Here is a 22,108-nt window from a genome sequence, read left to right as displayed (position 1 = left end):
ATAGTTTGCTTTAATATAAATTGATAGGCGTGTGTCAGTTTCAAAGTATATTTGTTTACCTGTTCACTTCTCAAATGTCAACATATTACCAATCCAGAATTGAGGCACCAAGTAATTGTATACCATTTCTACACAAGTCCATATATAATTTATGCTAACGTGCTTAGCAATCAGATTCACACTTAGAGGTTTCTTATCGGACTAATGGCTGAGGGGAAAAATACAATTCTTCACAAACTTTGATAAGGCCTTTAACCACTTCAGCTATTGCTCCTGTATACCTCCGATGGACCAGAATAATTTTTACATTTGCACTACGGACCCATTGATTGGCAGTAAAAAAATAAAAATTACATGTATTAGGGTGCATTCACCCATGCACCCTGACTATTACATGCAAAAAGCAATGGGAGGCTGCCAGCGCTCCCAGCTAATTGCACCCACTCATAAGTAATCACTTATGCTGCGATCACATGTGAGTACTCAACCCTGAAAGAAGACAGTCTGTATCAGGACCAATCATTCACATTTGATCGCAACAAGAACAAACAAGTAGGCATGATTAGCTGCAAGAGCCGGCAGCCTCTTATTGTTTTCAGTGGGGTTGCCTACTTGATTAGCTGCGAGAGTATAAAAGGGTGGCTCCATAGGATGCTGCAAAGCAAAGGAGCCACCCTGAAAATCAGAAAATCTGTTATAATGGTCACTGAACCAGCTTAAACTGGAAAACAGCAAGGATTAAAAGATAAAGAAGTGATTAAATCAGATGCTGAAAGCACTTAAAGTGATTATAAATTTGGTCGTGTAAACACCTAACTAGCTTCTGGAATAGGGTGTTCTGCATAATTCCCCCCCCCCCCCTTCTCCAGCTCTAGCGATTCTCAATGTAGGCATAGACCTTTTCGTAGGCATAGACCTTTTCCCTACTGATTGTCGTAGAATTGTCACCCACATCCTGTTAGCTGCTAGAATGTAAATAGCTAAGAAATGGAAATCCAATTTTGCACCTAATGTATCAGAGGTAATTGATATGGTGAAACATAACTTTCCATTTGAAAACATACTAGCATACAGACAAGGTACTAAGCAAATTTTCGACTGTCAATAGAAGCTATGGACTAAAAATCAATAATTGCTGACATGTTAAATATCTTCTGGCTTATCCTTAGCATACCTGATTGGAGTGCCTGGCCGGAAAAATTGCCTGTAAAAATCCCTTAGTGCTCATGCACATGGGCGATTTTTACCGCGTTTTGCATTGGCGTTTTTGCGCGTTTTTTAGCGTTAGCGTTAAGTAGCGTTTTTAAAGAAACACATCTCTTGGCTATAGCACTCAGAAAACAAAGAAAATATGTTGCGCGTTTTCCCGCGATTCGCGTTTTTACAGCTCTAGCTCCGCGCCAGGGAACGCACTGGTCCTGGGTTTTTTTTACAGCTTAAAAACGCCTATGCCATTTGCAGCTTAAAAACGCCTAGGTGGGCATGAAGCCATAGACTAACATGGACAGGCCTTTTTAAGCTGCAAAAAACACTCAAAAAAGCGGCTGTAAAAACGTCCGTGTGCATGAGGCCTTAATGTTCTACAAGACGTCAATGTCTTGCTGTTTCAAAACTGTATCCCTATTCAAACCTTGTTATTTTTTGTTCCATTATTTACTGATCTTTTGTTGGGTCTCTTGATATATACAGTGTCCTCATTTGGACTGCTGATGTCATTACCTAATGTAACGTGTACTACACTTTTAAGTGTATTGTATATTGTATGTTATCATACCTTTCTCTAATAAAAACTCATGAAACTAAAAGTGGTTATAAAGTCAAACATGCTTTACCTTACCTCCCTTCATTAAAAAGGTAAAAAACATCCCACCACCTATTCTGCCCATCCCAACACTTTCCGGTCTCCTCTCTCACTCCAACGTTGTCCCCGGCTACAGCAACGCTCTCCCTAAATTCACAGGATACGGTGCGAGCAGCTGGCTCCTGCTGTCTGTTAAACACTGGGAGAAGGAAGCATGGCCAAACCCTGTTGTGTGTGTCTATGGTCCAACGCAGCCTGGCTCTGGAGTGCACCCTTACGGGTGTACCTCATAGCACACAGCTTGCTATGGGGCACTTAGTAGAAGTAACAAATAGCACCACCGGGGGATCACCAAAGAGGTGAGAGGCCGCTATGTGCAATATCATTGCTCAATGCAGGCAAGTGTAACTTAAAAATTTTTTTTTTAAATGTTGCTTTTAATATCACTTTTAACTTCAAAGATTTTATCAATACTGAATATGAAATCAATCCTCAATTTAGGACACTTACCCATACAGAGTCCAATCAGTTTATATGGACAGAAGCATGATGCTATGAAAGCTGCCCACAAGCAGATGTACAGTTTTTGAGTAATTTCTGGCTGGACCCACATAAACAAACTGCAAAAGTAAATAACAGAATTGTAGATTACTATGGAATGGTTCATATACTTCTCATGCAAAACAAAATTTCAAAAGAGAAATAAAATAAATACTTCTTAATTTTTTCCAGTATGTCTGCCATCTTGCCAAACAGGTTCTGTATGAAAATAAACAAAAAGGCAAAAAGGTCAAAAACCAAAGTGTCTGTGTGTACCAGACAGAGCATTCAAACTAATTGGATTGTAAAAGTTTCCTACAAGAACCTTTTTTTTTTTTTATTGAAAGGACTGCTACACGTTATTTCCCCTCATTTTTTCTCCCAATACAATACATACAGGTGGGAGAGCAGAAAACAAGACTGCGGAAAAGGTTTCAGCCAAATTTGGTGTACGTGTTCCCAATACCTAGATGTATAAACTGGAAACCCTGCCATGCTTGAAGTACAGTTATCAGAACATACAAGCACATTTTTGACCCTTCCCGATGAAGGTTGTAAAGACTGGCTTTATTAAATTAACCACTTCCAAACCGCCCTATAGCAGATTTACTGCTACATGGCAGCCCTCCTGTGCCGCATCACATGTGTATACACGTGATTTTACACTCCCGCTTAGGGGGAGCACGCTGCCGACGGGCTGCTTCTGCTGTGATTAATCACAGGCATTCCTTTTCAGATGACAAACAAGAATAGGCTGCCCCTATGAGACACGTAAAGCCGCTTACAATTCGCTCAACGAAATGCAGAGTAGAGTCAAAAGACAATATTGTACACAAAACAAATAATTGAGTCTCAAGCAAAATTAAGCAAGGGACAAACCTGTGCTTTCTGTGCTACATCAAGAACCAACTGAAACTTCTCAGAAACCGTCAAGTCTTCTTTAGGAGGCTCCTAAAAATAAAATAAATATATATAAAACCATACATAGTATGTTGCTATGCTTAGAGCATAGGATGCATTTGCCAATCAAGGGAAAAACCACAAATACCAGGTGACAAATCCTTTTATCAAATTAAGGGTCCTTTCACACGGGGCGGATCAGTGCTGATCCGCCCCGTAGATATCCGCTTGCTCAGCGGGGATCGCCGGAGCGATCTCCACTGAGCAGGAAGATGACAGGTCTGTCTCTGCACACTGCACAGGGATGGACCTGTCACAACGTCGCTCTCCCCTATGGGAGATCCGATCCGATGACGGATGGAAAAATAACTTTTTCTTCTGTCACACTTTTTCAGATCGAAGCGGGTCGGATGTCAGCGGGCATGTCACCGCTGACATCCGACGCTGGAGCATCCGTTCAGGTCTGCCTGAAAAACTGACAGGCGGACCTGAACGAATCGGTAGTGTGAAAGGGGCCTTAGAGTTCATTGACTAGTAAATCAAACAGCAAACAGCTGCTCTTTCTTGATTTAATGGATTTAAAAAAAAAAAAGAGGAAAGGGTTAACTGCAAGATCACTTTACAGATCAGCTCCACATGCTGAGCCCAATGGCTGGGATGGCACACTGCTAAATCTGACTTCCCTATAGCTCTATAAAATGTCGGAGGACTCTGTATGATGGATAATGGCTTGTCACATGCTAGTTATGCACACAGTAATTATCAGGTATTTTCAATCAACTTTACAGAAATGATCAAAAGAATTGCCATCATCAGTTTTGATTGTTTCAAAGTATGAATATAAACGTTTGGTGGTATTGGGCTACCATATCCAATCTGTTCCATTTCTGCAATTAAAAGCTGGCTGACATTGTAAACATTTCCTAATGTTCAGCAAAAGGGTCAATTACATCTCTGTGAAATTATATTCCTCTTCTGGATTGCTATATAAAAAATCACAGGGCATGAACAGAGATCATGACACCCAAGGACTACATCAGTCGGATAAATTGTTAAATATAAACTACTAAAGATGGTGCGCCTGCAACTCAGAAATACAATGACCTTGAGCAATTCCCAAAAACGTAATACATTAATCATGCAAGAAATACATTGCTTGCTGCCTGATCAGTATTTACCATGGAGAAAATGTACTGCAAAGCTTTATGTCATTTGAAATGTTAGGCTGTTCTGTTGTACTGCTACTGTAACAGTTATTAGTTGTGCTTAAAATGATAGCACAGACGTGTCTTGTCTTGTTGGCAGTGACTGGGACATCTAGGAGAAATGCCAGTGCTCCTCATGAAGCTGACACATTCCATCATGGAACACATGTCAACTTTCAACAAAGACTGACTCACAAGAGCAGCTTTACCGTGTGTATTTGGCAATATAGATGTATGCAGGTTCAATATGAGTGGGTGAAAAAAAATAAAGTCTGATTATTTAATAGCGGTTCAATGAACATTTATACAAAGTGTGTGTGTGTGTGTGTGTGTGTGTGTGTGTGTGTGTGTGTGTGTGTGTGTGTGTATGTATATATATATATATATATATATATATATATATATATATATATATATATATATATATATATATATATATATATACACATATACATACACACACACACACATATACATACACACACACACTGTGTAAATGTTCATTGCACCGCTATTAAAATCAGACATACACACACTATTGAATTTAGAAGCTGCTTGCTATTTAGAAAAAAACAAAATGTTTAGTAAGAAAATCCTAGGGAGGAAGCCAACGTTATTAGTTTTCGGCTATGATATGTTGTGGAAGGGTTAGATCTGGTAATCTATAAGATCTAGTCTACTTATGAAGTGCAACATAGGTCGGGTTTACTGATCTGAGATGTACAGCTTAGTAAGTACCAGTGGTGGTGTTCAATTGGTACAGGAAGCAGGACTAAAAACTAGATTGCCGGATGTTGAGCCTTTAAGGTTGCCCATTAAAATTGTGGTGCTTTTGCATTTTCTAAATTCTCTCAAAACTGCACACACAAAATTATGCTCTTGGTACAACACTTGTGATGCCACTTAGAGTTTTAGTAAAAACAATTAGATGAATAAATATAGTAAAACATTTCTAAACAGTTATCAAAAGACAAACCATATAAATGATAGCCCAATGCCTTTGTTGGGGTCTATGGCAAGTAACCTTCAGCTTATCGCTCTCAGATACAAGCAAAAATATAATGGGAAATCTTTATTACCTTTCGACCTTACAAAATAAAGTACACTTTATTCTGCAGTATAAGCTACTTTGCTACTGTCTCTTCATAAAAGGAGCAAAACATGTATTTTTTTGCAAAATGTGTGTTTTTTTTTTTTTTAACTATAATCAGGAAAAATAAAAAGTCTGCTATAATCATTAGAACTAAAACTATACACAAAAATAAATCGTAATAATATACTATTGATTTTTGTCTAAACTGCACAGTTGCATGATTAACCAGAAGGTGGCAGTACAGTACAATCAGAAAGCACAGTGGAAAAATGCAACATGGATTTTCCATTAAGAAAATAGAACCTAAAAACATGCAAAACACATGCCCAGAAATTCATAAAGACTGGCGCAAACAGATTTTGAGAGTGTCTAGTGTGCACGCTAAAAGTGGTGCAGCATGTGCCAAATTCATGTACCAGTCTAGAACTTGTATTTGGTACACGCTGTGCCACTTTCAGAAAGCATGGAAAGATGCTTTCCCAAATCTCTCGGCATGCCAAAAGAGAGTTGGTCCTCCTGGGCTCCACTTTCGCAAGATATGAAGTTTTTTTTTTTAACCTGGCGCATTCATTTCACCACAATGTAAATGTGGCGCATTTCAGAACTACCTGAATTTTGCGTGGGAGTCGCCTTCTGAACCAAAATTGTCACAAATGCTTTGCGACTTTGGAGCAACACATTGACGAGAGGGATTAATGCCAGAATCACCTTATGGACATTTTAGGACTGTAAAAGAATGCCAACAAAAAAGTAGCGCCATCAGCACAAGGGCCACATCCTATTGGCATGTCCCAGTACACCTTGGCATTACTGATAATACTGAGACCTCCTGCTGTCTAAACTGTTTTTCAATCTCCTCCTTCTGAGCTTAGGGGGAAGTCTGAAATTAATGAGGTGCTACCCTTCTATAAAAATTATCTGCACCAGTCGATAGTGCCCCAAAAAAATTGATAAAATTTAGAGCAAGGTTTGACTTTGTAATGTGTTGGTCCATGTTCTTCTATTACTGCAAGTCTCTTATTCAGGGAGTTTGCACTTATGATTTTCTCTAACTCAAAGTCCTATTTATTACATTTTACACATTCCTAAACACAAAATGATAAATATATTGCCTTTCCCCTGACTATACCAGTGTCCTCTATATATTTCCCCCCTTCATATCTAACTGCTGGTATAGATGCATTTATTGACTACCACTCATCACATTGAGCTTATATATGCCTTTCAGAAAAGTGCCTTCTTTCTGTACCATTTTACACTGTGACTGGAGGCGATCACGTTGTTTTTCATTGATTATTCCAGTGCATGGTATACGGCTGTCATTGTCTGTACCAGTTTCTGTAAAACTCAAACATTTTATGGAAGAGAAACAAAGCATGCCTGACCTGGCCTAAAATACACTGTTGCGGATAACCAGAGGCAACCGTGCTAAAGGAGCCTGTGTTAGGCCTCGTTCACGCAGGCATACAGAAGGGTACACCTGCACAGGGGCTGAGTTTTCAACCATTGGGGGAAGCACAGGTGTTCCATGCATCCCCCTGCAGGCAGTCCCACTGATATCTGCATGGACACAGCCGTTGCTCTGAATCAGACATCCGTGTGGGTGCAGGTCCCTGAACGCAAACAGTGTGTATGTGCAAAACCCCCTGCTGCTAACACTCTAAGTCTAATGCCCTGAAAACACAGTCGGACTTTCCAACAGAAAATGTGCGATCAGATCTTGTTGTCGGAAAACCCGATCATGTGTGGGCTCCATCGAACTTTTTCCGTCTGATTTTCCGACACACAAAGTTTGAGAGCAGGATCTAAAATTTTCTGCCAACAAAATCTGATCGTTTAAATTCAGATCGTGTGTAGACAATTCCGTCTGGACAAAGTGCCACGCATGCTCAGAATAAATAACGAGACAAAAACCTATTGGCTACTAACCTGTTTATAGTCCCATTGTACGTGTTGTACATCACCGCATTCGGAACGATCGGATTTTCTGATAACTTTGTGCGACCGTGTGTGCGAGACAAGTTTGGGCCAAAATCCGTTGGGAAAAAAAAAAATCTGACAGATTTTGTAGTCGTAATGTCCGACCGTGTGTACAGGGTATTACAGTGGTGGCGGTACCATGTTAAGCCCCCATTTGCAGCTGAGCATTTTTTTGCTTGAAGCTATAGGCCAAAACCCATGCTTTTAAAATCGTCCCTTTAAGTATTCAGGACCTTAAGCTCAAAAAAGTGCATGAGCTACCTGTGAAACAGAATGGGGCATTTTTTGGACGCACTGACTTTAAATAGGAACGTGCATGAAAAAAAAGAAAAAAAAAATTATATTACTCATGTTTCAGGTGCTCCCATGAGGCCATAAAATGCACAATCCTGCCCCATAGAAGCTCCTGTATGGCACATTACATGTAAAAACCTAAGCCTGACATCTGTAGCTGCTTTTAATGTGAAGTTATTCATTCTCAAAGATCACAACAAAGACTCTAAAATTTGATTTTGGGGGAAGTTCATGCCCCTGCGGTGCAGTGAAGTTTTAACACCACATTCATTTGAATGGGCTGCAAAACATGCTGGACAGTGGAAAAAATATTGCAAGCACTACTTTTTCAGAGCGTGCCTTACTAAGTTGTATGATACTGTGGCACCAAGCGATTTGGTGGCCGCAAATGCGCTGCATTTGCAAGATACGTTTGGGGTGCCACTGGAATTTCAATGGTACCTGCATGCCTCTTGCAAGGGAAGCATGTTCAGGAAATGTGCGTGGAATGCGCCTTTACCAGACCACACCTTGTTGGAACTGGCTACAGCCCTGTTCTCACCAGTTTGGAAACTCCTGCTGTATGTTTACATTAGAAGGCTAACAAACTGCTGAGATCTGTCCTCAGGGGGAAAAATAAGCCAATACTTGAGCCTGTGATGCAATTTTTTTGAAAAAAAAAAAAATTCTCTACAGAAATTACTAACTTTAAAGAGCCTTTCCCCCTGGTTCACACCTGAGTGATTTGAAGATCTTCGAAAAAGCACCTCAACACAAGGCTTCCCATTGTATTTTACAGCTCCTGTTCACATCTAAGGTGGGGTACACAGTATTAGAAAATCGGGGAAACGTTTGTCTGATTTTTCTCAATGTTTCACAGCAAATCGGAAACAAAAGAAAATTTGTACGAAAATGCTTATAAATATTCTCGTACGACAAAGGATCTTTTGTTTTTGTTTCTGATCATGCGCAGTTTTTCCTTTCGAATTTTTCTTGTACGAAAACGGTAAGCATTAAAATAAAAATTGTTTGTTCTTTTCCCGCACCAGAAACATTTTCAAGTTTGTCCGTCCGGGAATCTTCGTATGAAAATTCGGACTCGGCTGTTGAAAGTTGTGTACACGCTATACGAAAATCCTACGAAAATTCTTTGGATGAAAACCGATTTTCTTATAGTGTGCATGATGAGCCTTAAGTGTTTTATCACTTAAAGTTTGTTGCTTGAAAACATATATGGGCTTCTTTGGGGCAGAGTCATAAGTTTTTTGGACCTGCCGCTCTTTCTAGTAACTAGTTTTCCATTGGCTAAAACAAAAACGCTTATGCCTGAAAAACACATGCATTAGAGAAGCTGAAGGTGATGAGGAAGCTGAGGCATGAACCCAGCTTTCATGTCTGTTGAGAATATATAAAATATATAAATTAGTGTGCATGATTTGGCCACAAGTTTACTTTAGGCCTCTTGCACACTGATGCCTAAAAATGAAGCATTTTAGGCATACATTTTTTCTTTTAACTAACGTAAATGTAGACCATTGTTCTCAATGTACCTGTACATACACACGTAAATATGTCATGCGTATAGATCAGTAAAACATTTTTTAAAAAAATACAAAAGTCTGTGTAGCCACAGATGCACATGTTGTTAATCTTAACCACCTAACCACTTGACAACTGGGCACTTAAACCCCCCTCGTGACCAGACCAATTTTCAGCTTTCGGTGCTCTCACACTTTGAATGACAATTACTCAGTCATGCAACACTGTACCCAAATTAATTTTTGTCCTTTTTTTCATACAAATAGAGCATTGTTTGGTGGTATTTGATCACCTCTGGGTTTTTTATTTTTTGCGCTATAAATGAAAAAAAAAGACGGAAAATTTTGAAAAAAAAATGCATTTTTCTTAGTTTATGTGATAAGATTTAGCAAATTATTAATTTTTCTTCATAAATTTTGGCCACAATTCATACTGCTACATATCTTTGGTAAAAAATAACCCAAATTAGTGGATATTATTTGGTCTTTGTGAAAGTTAGAGAGTCTACAAGCTGTGGTGCAAATCATAAAAAATTGATCACACCTGATGTACTGGTGGCCTATCTAATTTCTTGCCACCCGAACAAGCCAGGAAAGTACAAATACCCCCCAAATGACCCCTTTTTGGAAAGTAGACATTCCAAGGTATTTAGTAAGATGCATGGTGAGGTTTTTGATGTTATTTTTTCCCACAATTCTTTGCAAAATGAACATGTATTTTTTTTCCACAAAATTGTCTTTGTAATATGTTATTTCTCTCACATGGCATGTGTATACGACAAAGATGCCCCAAAATACATTCTGCTACTCCTCCTATTATATTATCGTATTACGATACCACATGTGGGAGTTTTCCACAGCCTAGCCACTCAGAGAGGCCCAACACGCAGAGAGCGCCATCGTGTTCTAGGAGCATAAATTACACATCTAACTTGTTGACTACCTATTACACTTTTGAAGGCCCTGGAGCACCAGGACAATGACACGTGGCACTGGTGACAGATGGCACTAATATGTGGCACTGGTGACAGATGGCACTAATATGTGGCACTGGTGACACGTGGCACTAATATGTGGCACTGGTGACACATGACACTGATAACAGATGGCACGTGACTGACAGGTGGCACTGATGACAGATGGCACTAATATTTGGCACTGATGACAGATGGCACTGACATTGTGGGCACTTTGTTTTCGTTTTTTTAACTCACTGCCGCTGCATCGTTCATCTCTCACTCCTCACACGCTGTCTGTGTGAGGAGGGAGAGCCGGCGATGAGAGATGATCTCATGTTTACATATGAGATCATCGCTCATTGGACACGCCGATCGCGCTGTAAACAGACGCTGTGATTGGCCATTTACAGCGATCTGTGACTGGCTGTGTATAAGGGACACGGCCAGCACAGAATTTCCCCGACTCGCAGAAATAAACAGGACGAACGTCCAGGGACGTCCTCCCGGCAATTGGTGTCCGCGCTGCAGCCATCTTTTGGCTATAGCGCAGACATCTAGTGGTTAAGGACCGAGTCTCTTTCTGAGATTTGTTGCTTAGAAGTTAAAAAAATGTTTTGCTAGAAAATTACTTAAAACACTCAAACGTTATACATTTTTTTTTTCCTAATACCTTCGAGAATAAAATACCGGTGTACTGTGTCACACTGCATTTGCGCAGCGGTCTTACAAGTGCACTTTTTTTGGACAAAATACAAGAATAAAGTTAGCCCAATTTTTTTTTGTATTGTAAAAGATAATGTTATGCTGAGTAAATATACCCAAGCATGTCGCGTGTCAAAATTGCGCCCACTCGTGGAGCGTTGACAAATTTTTACCCTAAAAATTCTCCACAGGCAATGCTAAAAAAATTACCGAGGAGGTCTACGGGGTAGAATTATTGCTTTCACTCTACCGATTGCAGCGATACCTCACGTGTGGTTCGAACACAGTTTTCATATGCGAGCACTACTCACGTATGCGTTTGCTTCTGCATGCGAGCTTGGCAGGATGAGGCATGGTTAAAAAAAAAATCTTATTATTTTATCATTTATTTAAAAAAAAATTGTGTCACTTTTATTCCTATTACAAGGGTGTAATAGAAAAAAGCATGACAGGACGTCTTAAATATGAGATCTGGTGTCAAAAATACCTCAGATCTCATAATTACACTAAAATGCAATAAATTAAAAAAAAAGGCCCTTTAACCACTTCAGCCCCGGAAGAATTTACCCCCTTCCTGACCAGAGGACTTTTTGCGATTCGGCACTGTATCGCTCTGACAATTGCGCTGTTGTGCAACATGGCTCACAAAAAAAAATAAAAAATGTACGTCCTTTTTCCCCCACAAATAGAGCTATCTTTTGGTCACATTTAATCACCTCTGTGTTTTTTTTTTTTGTTTGGGCTATAAACAAAAAAATAGCAGCAATTTTGAAAAAACAAAAAACAAATGTTTTACTTTTTGCTATAATATCCCCAAAAAATATATTTAAAAAAAAACATATTTTTTTTCCTCAGTTAAGGACGATAAGTATTCTTCTACATATTTTTTTTACCAAAAATAACGCAATAAGCGTTTGGTTTGCGTCAAAGTTATAGCGTCTACATAGAGGATAGTTTTATGCCATTGTTATTGATCTTTTTTTTTTGTTTACTAATAATGGCGGTGATTAGTGATTTTTATCGTGACTGCAACATTATGGCGGACACATCGGACAATTTTGACACATTTTTGGGACCACTGGCATTAATACAGCGATCAATGCTAAAAAATTGCAATGATTACTGTAAAAATGTAACGGGCAGTGAAGGGGTTAACCACTAGTTGGCGCTGTAGGGATTAAGTGTGTTCTAGGCAGTGATTCGAACTGTAAGGGTGGAGGGGCTGTGTGTGACACGACACTGATCACCGCTCCCGATCACAGGGAGCAGAGATCAGTGACAGTGTCACTAGGCAGAACGGGGAGATGATAGTTTCCATTAGCATCTCCCCGTTCTTCCTCACCGTGAGATGACTGCTGGTATGCCCGCGGACATAGAGACCGCAGGACCCGCAATCACGGTCATGGAGCTCCCAGTGCGTGCATGCACAAAAGCCGCCTCTTAAATGGCGACGTACAGGTACATTAATCTACCTGTACGTGCCCTTCTGCCGCAGTATATCTGCGCGAGGCGGTCGGGAAGTGGTTAAGAGCTATGGGCGGAAGTGCCGTTTTGACATTGCTTCCGCCCTGCAATGCTATGGAGATGGGTGGAGGCCATCGTACACTCACTCGTCTCCATGCCACAGAGCAGAAAGGATCCGATCGCCTCCGCCAGTGCCCCTCTCCCACCTCCGATAAAAGTGATCTTGTGGCAAATCTGCCGCAGAGACCACTATTATCGGAAACTGGACCACCGGCCGCACAAGAGGATACTGGGGTTCTGGCAGCTAGCTGCTGCCGTAAGGATATCCCTCTTCAACGCAAGGACGTATATCGACATGCAGTGGTTAAGACACTAGAACTGCATTCTGGGAGCTAACATTTATTTTATGCATGTAGGCACAAAATGAGTGCATTAATAAAAGCAAGAAATACAACATCAGTGCTGTGTGCATGTACCCTAAATGATTTGCATTTCTGTTCAGCCACTGTTGAGATTTTTTATCCTGCTGGATAGCCTTGCTAGGTACTTGACCTAATTTTTCTCCACTGCAGTTAGAAGCAATATGGCCTGGTCAGCAACTCACCCAGACCTGTTGATTGAATAGTAAAGAAACTGCAACTCAGGGATGAGAAAAAAAACTTTCTATTTGTAAACTACTCTCTGATTTTATTAGCAAAGTTCCATAAAACTGACAGCAGTGTGTAATGCTGTATATCTTGATTGGCTTACAGTGCTGTCTCTTCACCTCCTTTAATGAATGCTGATGTACAGGTAATTACTGGAGGCCAACCTAAAGAAATGTTCTACTGTTCCATATTTATTTTCTCCAGCTACTAGTTTTCACGTCAAGCATAAATGAGGAGTCCGTTTTTATTTCAGGCACTTTGAAAATTACAGTGTACTGGTATTTTGAGAGTTTTTTACAATCACAATGTAAAATAAAAAAAAGTCACATATAATTTATTTTTTTAAGAAAGTCTCGTAATGGGTTTACAAGGTATGGTTATATCTAAATTGCAACTATCACAAAGAAAAAAGTTCTGTAGGACTGTGAAATGTCAGACTTACTATAGGCTCTGATACTTGAGGCACAATGCTCCATTGAATTCTCCATCCCCTAAGTACAAAAAGGCAGACAAAGACAAAGTATGAGAAAAAAAAAAAAAAAAGAGGGACAAATGGATACTATACTGTATATTAAAATAACAGACCCTGCAAGCAAAATGAGGGACACAACATTACAGTAGGTGCCAAGTAAAACTAAAATAAATAGACAGAATTAACAGTCATACAAAAGCCGAATACCAATTATGAGTTTTAAGAAACTAGTAATAGTGCATGTTTTATTTTTACATCAAGACCAACAAATATAGATACTGACCACTACTACAGGTTGTGCACCCACTTCTAAGGCTTGCCATGATACTTTTTTTTTGTTCAACCAGTCAGGATAAATGTGAGCGTTTCACGGTTTTGAGTTTTTTTTCAGGCATTTTTGAGCTTTGGCAGTTTTTTTTTTAGCCAATAGAGAAAAATACCATTTGTTTTATCATTTGTTGCTATGTTTTTCAGCTTTTATTCCACTTTAATTTATTAATGTTTTAATTTTTTTTTCGTAAAGGGTTAGGGGCCAATTTTTTTTATTGACCCATTTATTTTGTTAGGTTAGGGGTTAGGATTAGGATTAGTGCTAGGAATGCGCTAGGCGGTGTGCTTGCGGGACGTTAGGAAAAGTCCTGAAGGATTAAGGTTAGAATTAGGGGTTAAAATTAGGGTTGGTTTAAGTGTTATTATAATGAATAGGGTCACTTTATATTTATTTTGCATTTATAAATTTATGATTATTCATGTATTTTATTATTATTTCTTTTTATTTAGCTACTGCATTTGAGCAGAAAAATGCTCAGAAATGCGCTAAAAACACTCAAAAACATGTGAATCAAGCGTTTCCATGCATTTCAATTAAACAAAAAAACGCTTCAAAAACACACCAGTCTGACCGATTCGAGTTACAAAAAAGCTAAAGAACTTTAAGCTTCAGTAATATGGCTTCAGGCAAGATGTAGTGATGTGAACCATCTCCATAGAGAATAGTTTTTTTTCCTCCTCCGGCGTTTGAGCTTCAAGCTACAAAATGCTAAGGGGGGAATGGGGCCTCAGTAGGCTGATGGATTCCCCCATCCATACAAGCAAGGTGGATGGAGGAATCCTCCAAGCTGTGCCACTGTACTCTGACAGAGGGACTCCTCCGCTGTCAGGGTACACTAATCAGCAGCTTCAGCCACTGATTAAGAACATTTTTCGAACATTCCTGGTTCTACAGAAGGCGAACATTACATTGTTTTTCGTCAAGTCTAAACAGACATAGATAGATCACAATTTGCCCAGTCGCTGCTGACTCGGGCAAATGGGATTAAGAATTCCTGGCTTAAATTGGCCATAGATGTATTGAAATTTGACCGAGTCAGCAGGGACTGGGCAAATTTCAATCCATCTATGGCCAGTTTAAGCCAGGAATTCTTAATCCCATGTGTCCACTGTAAACAATTATTCAAAGGCAGGATCCCTCCCTTATCTAGTTCACAATATGCTAAGAAATTTGATTTTTAGAACAGTAATGCACTTTATTCATAAAGACATTTGCTCTTTAGTCCAGAGCTTCATGGGTACACCTCAAAGTTTACAGAAATATGATCAACTAAGGCCAGCTTCACACCGAGGCAGTTTTCAGGAATTTTAGCGCTACCAATAGCCTCTAAATACCGCCTGAAAACCACCTCAAATTCATTTCAGTGTGACTTTTCACACTGGGGCAGTGCTCTTGCAGGACGTTAGTATACAGTGCCTTCAAAAGCCCTGCCCATCGAAATGAATAGACAGTGCTTCCAAAGCACCGCAACACGGGCATTTAACCCTGGCTAGCGGCCAAAGAGGGATTAAAGGTGCCCCACTAGCACCTGAAAAGCGTCAGTTAAAAAGCGCTAAAGTCTGGCGCTTTAGCGCCAACATGGCCACAGCTCAGTGTGAAGCTGGCCTAAATGTTATTGTAAATCATCCGATAAAAGAAACCGTAAACTAAGCTACTCCTATAGAAAGCAGCTAGAACTGCAATTTTTAAATATACAAGCAAACATTACTAAAGTAAAAAAATGTATGACCACGAGCATACCAGCTCATTTTTAGCACCACATCCCAAAAATTGGGTTGAAAAACATGGAAAGGGGACTTTATAGGTGTAGAATCAATTAGGAAAAAACATTAAATATATTAAAAAAAAATCCTTTATTTAAGCGATAGAATAAAAATACATTTATTCCAAAGAACAAATGAAAAAAAAAAAAAAAAAACTGAAAGTACAGAATATGGCTAATGCAAAATATTTTCCAACTCAAACACTACAGCAAGAAATGATGGACTTCCCAACGAGTTTTTACCCTTAAATGGGCTTCCTCAGGGGATGCTGTTCATTCGAGGCATACACCGCCTTTCGTGTTTCTAAAAGCAAAGGGACCAGAGACTGCTGGGATACCTAGATGTACCGCCACGCTAGAAAAAACGCGTGTCAAAAGGTGGCCATAGAAAGACCAGAAACACAGGTTCTGCAGCAGATTGACACCAGGGGTAACATACCAACCAGGGTCTAATTACTTGGGATATCTGAGTGATGGCAAGCAATGTACGTATGGCCACCCACAGCGTGGTAAAATTAAACCTGAGATACTGAGATCTAGGTTTATAACTGCCACTAAGTAAAGCTAATAAGACATCAGACAGTTGGATATGTAGGTGACGTGTGTTTGTGTGTGTGGTCCTTTTCTTACATCACCAGTGTTTCTTTTGCCAATACCACTGTCTCACTATCCCCACCCAGAAATAGCACTCTCTACAAGTTAGCTAAGCTTCTGCTTCCCTATTGAACATAAAAGCCTGCAGAGGGGTGCACCTAGTAAGCTAGTGAAGAATAATGATTAAGGAAGAACAATCTAATGAAACCAGAAATGACTTATTGGGCAATATGACTCTATGCAAGCAAACTTGATTAGTTGCTATGTGTGACCATCCTTTGCACATATATACAGTTTACTGAATAGGTCAGAAAATATGAAAACTTGAGCTGCAGGAAAATATGTAGCACTTGTTGACCAGTTCATTGGCTGCTTTGGTGATGCTACTGTCAATTACTCAATTAATAGGGAATATTGTAGTGTACACCAAACCCCTGCCATAAAGCCATGCACCGCCACCTGAGGGTACCAACATTATTGATAGATTAAAAAGCATGCGCAGAAAAGCAGCCAAACCAATTACCTGGTTGCAGCAAAAAGGTTTCCATATTTGACTGGGGCATGCATCGGCAAGTTAGTAAAGTAACAACTTCACACAAAATTAAAAGGATAAGTTCACGTTTAATTCGAAGGTTAAAAAAAAAAATGTACATTTTTTTTTTAACTTAGGAGCCGGTAAAGCATTTCACCTGCAATCTGCAGACCGCGGATGCAAAGTCAGACTCTTGCATTCTGTCAGTACAGCTTTTTGCTCATACATCCAGGAAGATTAATGAACTATAAGAGCGCTCACCAGCGTGCACGCATGTTCATTGAGAAATTTAAGCTACTGCAATAGCAAATGGTACATCTAGTGTGTTCATGCACAGGAAGCCGAATGCATAAATAACGCAGCCATGCGGGTGGAGCCTCATATGGCCCCGCCATATTTGAATTGGGACAGCGCGGGGGGGGGGGGTGACGGAATCCTCCACTCACTGTCACAATTGGGGATCGGGTTGTGGTGCCAGCAGGTACTTTACTAACATGTACCATGTTACAACCCAAATATGGGTGTAACATGTAACTAAAAGATGAACTTATCCTTTAAACCAGGGGTCGAAAAACTTTTTAAATAAAGGGCCAGTTTATGGTTTTTCAAACTTTAGGGGGTTGGACTGTGGTCAGCAGCAGCAAAAAATAAATAAATAGTGCCTATAATCAGTAGGAGGAAGAACTGTGCCCTATAATAGGTATTTGTGATAGGAAACATGCCCTATCATTGGTGTCAGTGGGAGGAATAGTGCCCCATTGTTGGTGTCAGTGGAAGGAATACTGCCCAATCATTATTGTTGGTGAAACAAATGTTTCAACATTTATAGCAGTGGGGGGAATAGCATTTTATATCTTTGTGAGGTATCCCCAAGGGCCAGATAAAACGCAGGCAAAGGGCTACATCTGGCCCCAGGGCAGCAGTTCAGGGATCACCGCTTTAAACTGAAGTCTCCACACCAAGCCAATGCTATTCTATAAAGAGAAAACAATGGCTTATAAATCATTTTCTAAGGGGTTTGTTTCGTGTACATATATATGTTACTGTAATACACAAATAAAGTAGCAATTTACAATTAACAGTTCTTTCAACAAAACTCCCATTATAAAGTTTTTTTTTTTTAATACAACTTCATAATTTTTCAATGTGGGTAGTAAGTATGGTGACAAGCTAAGACAATATTGATGCCGTTTCTGGTTCTATTCAAATAACATGTTCAAATCATAAAAACGCATGAAGTCCTTGACATTCTCATTCTCTGGGTATAAATTCTAAAATATACCCAGATACGCAATCATTCATTCACACAAAAGATTATGTACTGAGATGCATCATAGATACAGCTATCGCTCAGCACAGAATAATAGTTGTCACTAACACTCAGCCGCGCACAATCTTCTGGCTAAGCTTGTAATACGCCAGCTTCAGACTGGAATGCTACTTAAGACAGGGGTTTGTGGTAATCTGACCATGCTTCTTGGGGCTTTGTGCATGTGCAAGAAATATAATGGTCTTCTCAGAAAGTCTCCAGCCCTTACTACTAGATGATGTTCTCTGCATCAGGAAAAAAATAAAATGTACTGTATATATTCGCCTAGAACAAATCTTGCAGTCAGAATCAGCCCTCATCCTACCATTTAAAGATAGAAATTCAAACAGGCAAAATGTGTCTGGCAACAGATTATTAATTATTCTCTTGAGAACCTAACACTACTAGCAGATGATTTTAAAGTGTTACAAAAGTCAAAAAATGTTCTTAATTAAAATAACAAACATGTTATATTCACCTGCTCTGCGCAATGGAAATTCACAGAGTGACCTTGATCTAAGGTCAAGGGGTGGCCAGGAGGGGTGGCTGCCCTGGGCACTGTGGTATCGTGTGAGGTGCAGGGGGCACCACAAGGAGATTTGGGGGCAGGGGGTGGTTGTGTTAAGAAGAGGGATGGGGGAAGAGGATTTGCGCTGGGCGGGAGGGTATAGGGGATTTGTGTTAGAAGAGGTAATATGGTGGGGGAGAAAGGGGTACTGCCTTGATACTCTTCTCTGGTCCCCCGGTATTGATTGGGTCCCCCGGTATTGATCCTGGCTCCTCCTCCTCTTTGCACATCCCCTCAGCAAGCCACTTACTTTTGAGGCACAAAGTATCTGTGCGCTCCCGATTTGCGTGTCTATGGAGCCGCTTTCCATAGACTTACAGCGGGACTTAGCCCCGCCCTCACTGCATTTGATTGACAGCAGCAGGAGCCAAATGGCTCCTGCTGCTGCTCTAATGCTGTGTGAAGAGGAAGAGAGGGGAGAAGAGATGAACCGTGCACAGTGATGGATCTATTCTCCCCTCTTTTTCCCTTTACACAGGGAGGGCGGAGGCTAAGAAGTAGAAAAGGTTTACCTAAATGCAGGTAATGCATTAAGATAAAACCTGTTTTTAGCTTTGGTATCACTTTAATATCCTGTTAAGGGGGGGGGGGGGTTATTTTTTTATTAATGCTAACCTATCATAACAAAATCATGGTGGCTGTCACAGCTGACCCCCCCCCCCCCCCCCTTTTAAAAACCCTGGATACCAATGGCTTTAGTCCCAGGTTCACACTAGTGCGATGCGGGAAACCCTGTGGATTTGGTGCCGGTTCCCACATCACGCACTGGTTTACACTGACATCTGCAAACCACTAATGGCATGATACAGCAGGGTAAATATGGGGTTAGGAATTCTGCCAAGAGGACCCATTAGCTCCAAAAGGAATTTGAAAAAAAAACAAAAACGAATGTTGGAGAAAACATTTCACAATTTTCAAATGATGAAGGGCATACAGACTGCAATGAGTACGAGCTTGCAGTCCTCCATGGGTTTACCAAACAGTATGGCAGACTTGCCAAGCATCTGCCATTAGGGAGCAAAGTCTCCATATTTTTTCAAAGCACTTGCTAACAGAAAATAAAATTGCAGAGGAATGAAAGACTGGTGAATCAGCAGCAGATTCTGCAACACACCACAACAGAAGACAGCCGAAGCAAGGAAGCCCAATTCTTATGGCAATTTTGATTTCAATAACATTTTGGGTAAATCACAGTATAAAATAGTAGCAGCAGTAAAAATGCACAAAAATAATAAATCTGAAAATAACTGATGATAGCAATGGAAGTAATTTCTACACAAATCCCAGGATCATTGTTTACTGTGTAAACGTGTTTGGTATATTGGCCGCTACATGGCTCATTTGCTGAGGAGAAAACTGAGGCATATCTCTGAGCAATCCACTCATGATGCTACTAGAGCCATTTGCAATGTGATCTCCCTTCTCTGCCAGAATACCCTGCCCTTGTAGCTTTATGTGGCTGGCATGCTGCTTCTCTTTCAGTGCTCAGTGACTAAGCCTTTCCAATAGGATAAAAGTCTTCAGGCTAATTTATATTTTATATGCCAAGCCCGTAACTGAATGCCTGTAAATTCATGTTTATAAGCAGGATCAGGGAGCTGTTGCCTTTTTTTTTTGAAGGTACATGCTCCCAAAGCTCACAACTTGGCAGGTCAGTGATTCAGAACAAGTAGGAGCATGTCATGTATTTAAGTTACACAAAATCATGATTCAGCAGTTCACCAAAAGAAAAAGGAGAATGACTGGCCTGGTGCATGAACCCTCAAAAACCAGCAAAGAACGGCAGATTTGTTTTTCCTATAAGCAAGTAACCCAAGAAGTACCGTACATATATGTAAATCATAGGTTAAAGCAGCACTAAAAGGTGATAAACACCAGATAGTGATAAGTAGCCCTATGAAGGGCGAGCCCAGCAAAGACTTTAATAATCCTAAAGAGGGTTCATTCTTGTCAAAAAGGATGAGAGGCCTTCACCGCACCATGTGACACCGCTCCCCTTAAATTTAACGCTCACTGAAAGTATCTGATAAAACAGCTTTAGTGTACAAATGGATATTTAGCAAGTAGTGACTCAACTTCCTTAAATCCTTATTGATAGTCACAAGGGGTTAGTTCATCATTTCCGACAGGTGCAATCAAATAGGAATTCCACTTACAGGCTCATTGCTGGCTTATTGGCTTCTATGTGTCCCTCCTGCCTGTCCTCCTCATCTCGTTCAATCTCCAGGTCTGTGCCATCATCAGGCTACACTCTGGATTTTGCTCCTGAGCTTCCTGTAACTTTATCTTGCAAATAAAAAAAAAATGGTGACCGGTAGCTGGCGTTATTAGCTCCTGCACACATTACAAAAAGAGGAGCTCTTAAAAACAGAACATAGGAGGCGACTTTTGTCTCTGTTGGCAACAATCGATTGATTGCACCTGTCGGAAAAGATGCACTGACCCCTTGTGACTATCAATAAGGATTTAAGGAAGTTGAGTCGCTGCTTGCTAAATATCCATTTGTACACAAGATCTACATCAGATTTTTATCAGATACTTTCAGTGAGTGTTAAATTTGAGGGTAACGGTGTCACGTGGTGCGGTAAAGGCCTGTCATCCTTTTTGGCCAAGAATAAACACTCTTTAGGATTATTAAAGTCTTTGTTGCACTCAACCTTCATAGGGCTACTTATCACCAACTGGTGTATATTTATTTAGTGCTGCTTTAACCTATGATTTACATATATGAACTTCTTGGGCTACTTGCTTTCAGTAATTGTTTATTATAGCAGCAGCTCATTTATTCATATTGTTTTAAAGTGTTATTTGTTGTTTTTTCTATGCTGACAGGTTTCCTTGAAATCATCTTTAAAGTTGTACAAGGTGTTAAAAACCAAGCGAGTGGGGCATTCACTTACAAGCCTGGCATAAAATTGCCTGGGTCTTAATCTAGACAAAATGATGGCGTCAGCCCATAGCCTTTACAGAAATCTGCAGGCCCAATGATCTTGGGGAAGGAGGGTCAAAGTAATCTTTTGTAGGTAGAGATACCCCGCTATACCCACAGTTATATGTTTGATTTAATATTCACATTTTACTGTATATATACTGATCAGCCATTACATTATGGCCACCCATCATAACTTGTTGCAGCATGGACAGTACCCAAAACTGCAGTGTTTATCCTTATGACACATAACAGGAAGCACCTTAATGGTTAACAGGACAGAATTAAAATTAGACTTGGGAAACTTAACATTAATAAACCACCGGGACCAGATGGCTTGCACTCGGGCGTACTTGGGGAACTCGATCATGTAATTTCCAGATCATTCTTCCTAATTTTTACTGACAGTCTACTGGCTGGAATGGTACCAGCTGATTGAAGAAAAGCCAATGTAGCACCAATATTTAAAAAGGGCCCAAAATACATCCCTGGGAATTACAGACCAGTTA

General features: G+C 40.1%; 1 protein-coding gene across 4 annotated transcripts in view; it reads right to left on the bottom strand.

Annotated features, from left to right (window-relative positions):
• Positions 1–22,108, bottom strand: part of GRAMD4 (GRAM domain containing 4) — a 241,629-nt gene that overhangs the window by 66,839 nt on the left and 152,682 nt on the right. For all 4 annotated transcript variants that reach the window (XM_077469837.1, XM_077469835.1, XM_077469836.1 and 1 more), the window contains 4 exons: positions 13,545–13,593; positions 3,221–3,292; positions 2,517–2,560; positions 2,312–2,421 (listed from right to left, as the gene is read on the bottom strand). In XM_077469837.1, the coding sequence (XP_077325963.1) occupies positions 2,312–2,421; positions 2,517–2,560; positions 3,221–3,292; positions 13,545–13,593 (275 nt within the window). The remainder of the gene's footprint in view (positions 1–2,311; positions 2,422–2,516; positions 2,561–3,220; positions 3,293–13,544; positions 13,594–22,108) is intronic.

Source organism: Lithobates pipiens, unplaced genomic scaffold (assembly GCF_037356315.1).
Source record: "Lithobates pipiens isolate NorthernLeopardFrog02 unplaced genomic scaffold, aLitPip1_a1.2 Scaffold_8, whole genome shotgun sequence".
In the NCBI taxonomy this organism is placed as follows: Eukaryota; Metazoa; Chordata; class Amphibia; order Anura; family Ranidae; genus Lithobates; species Lithobates pipiens.
Note: the sequence above shows the minus strand (reverse complement) of the source record. Positions and strands in the feature narration are given on the sequence as shown.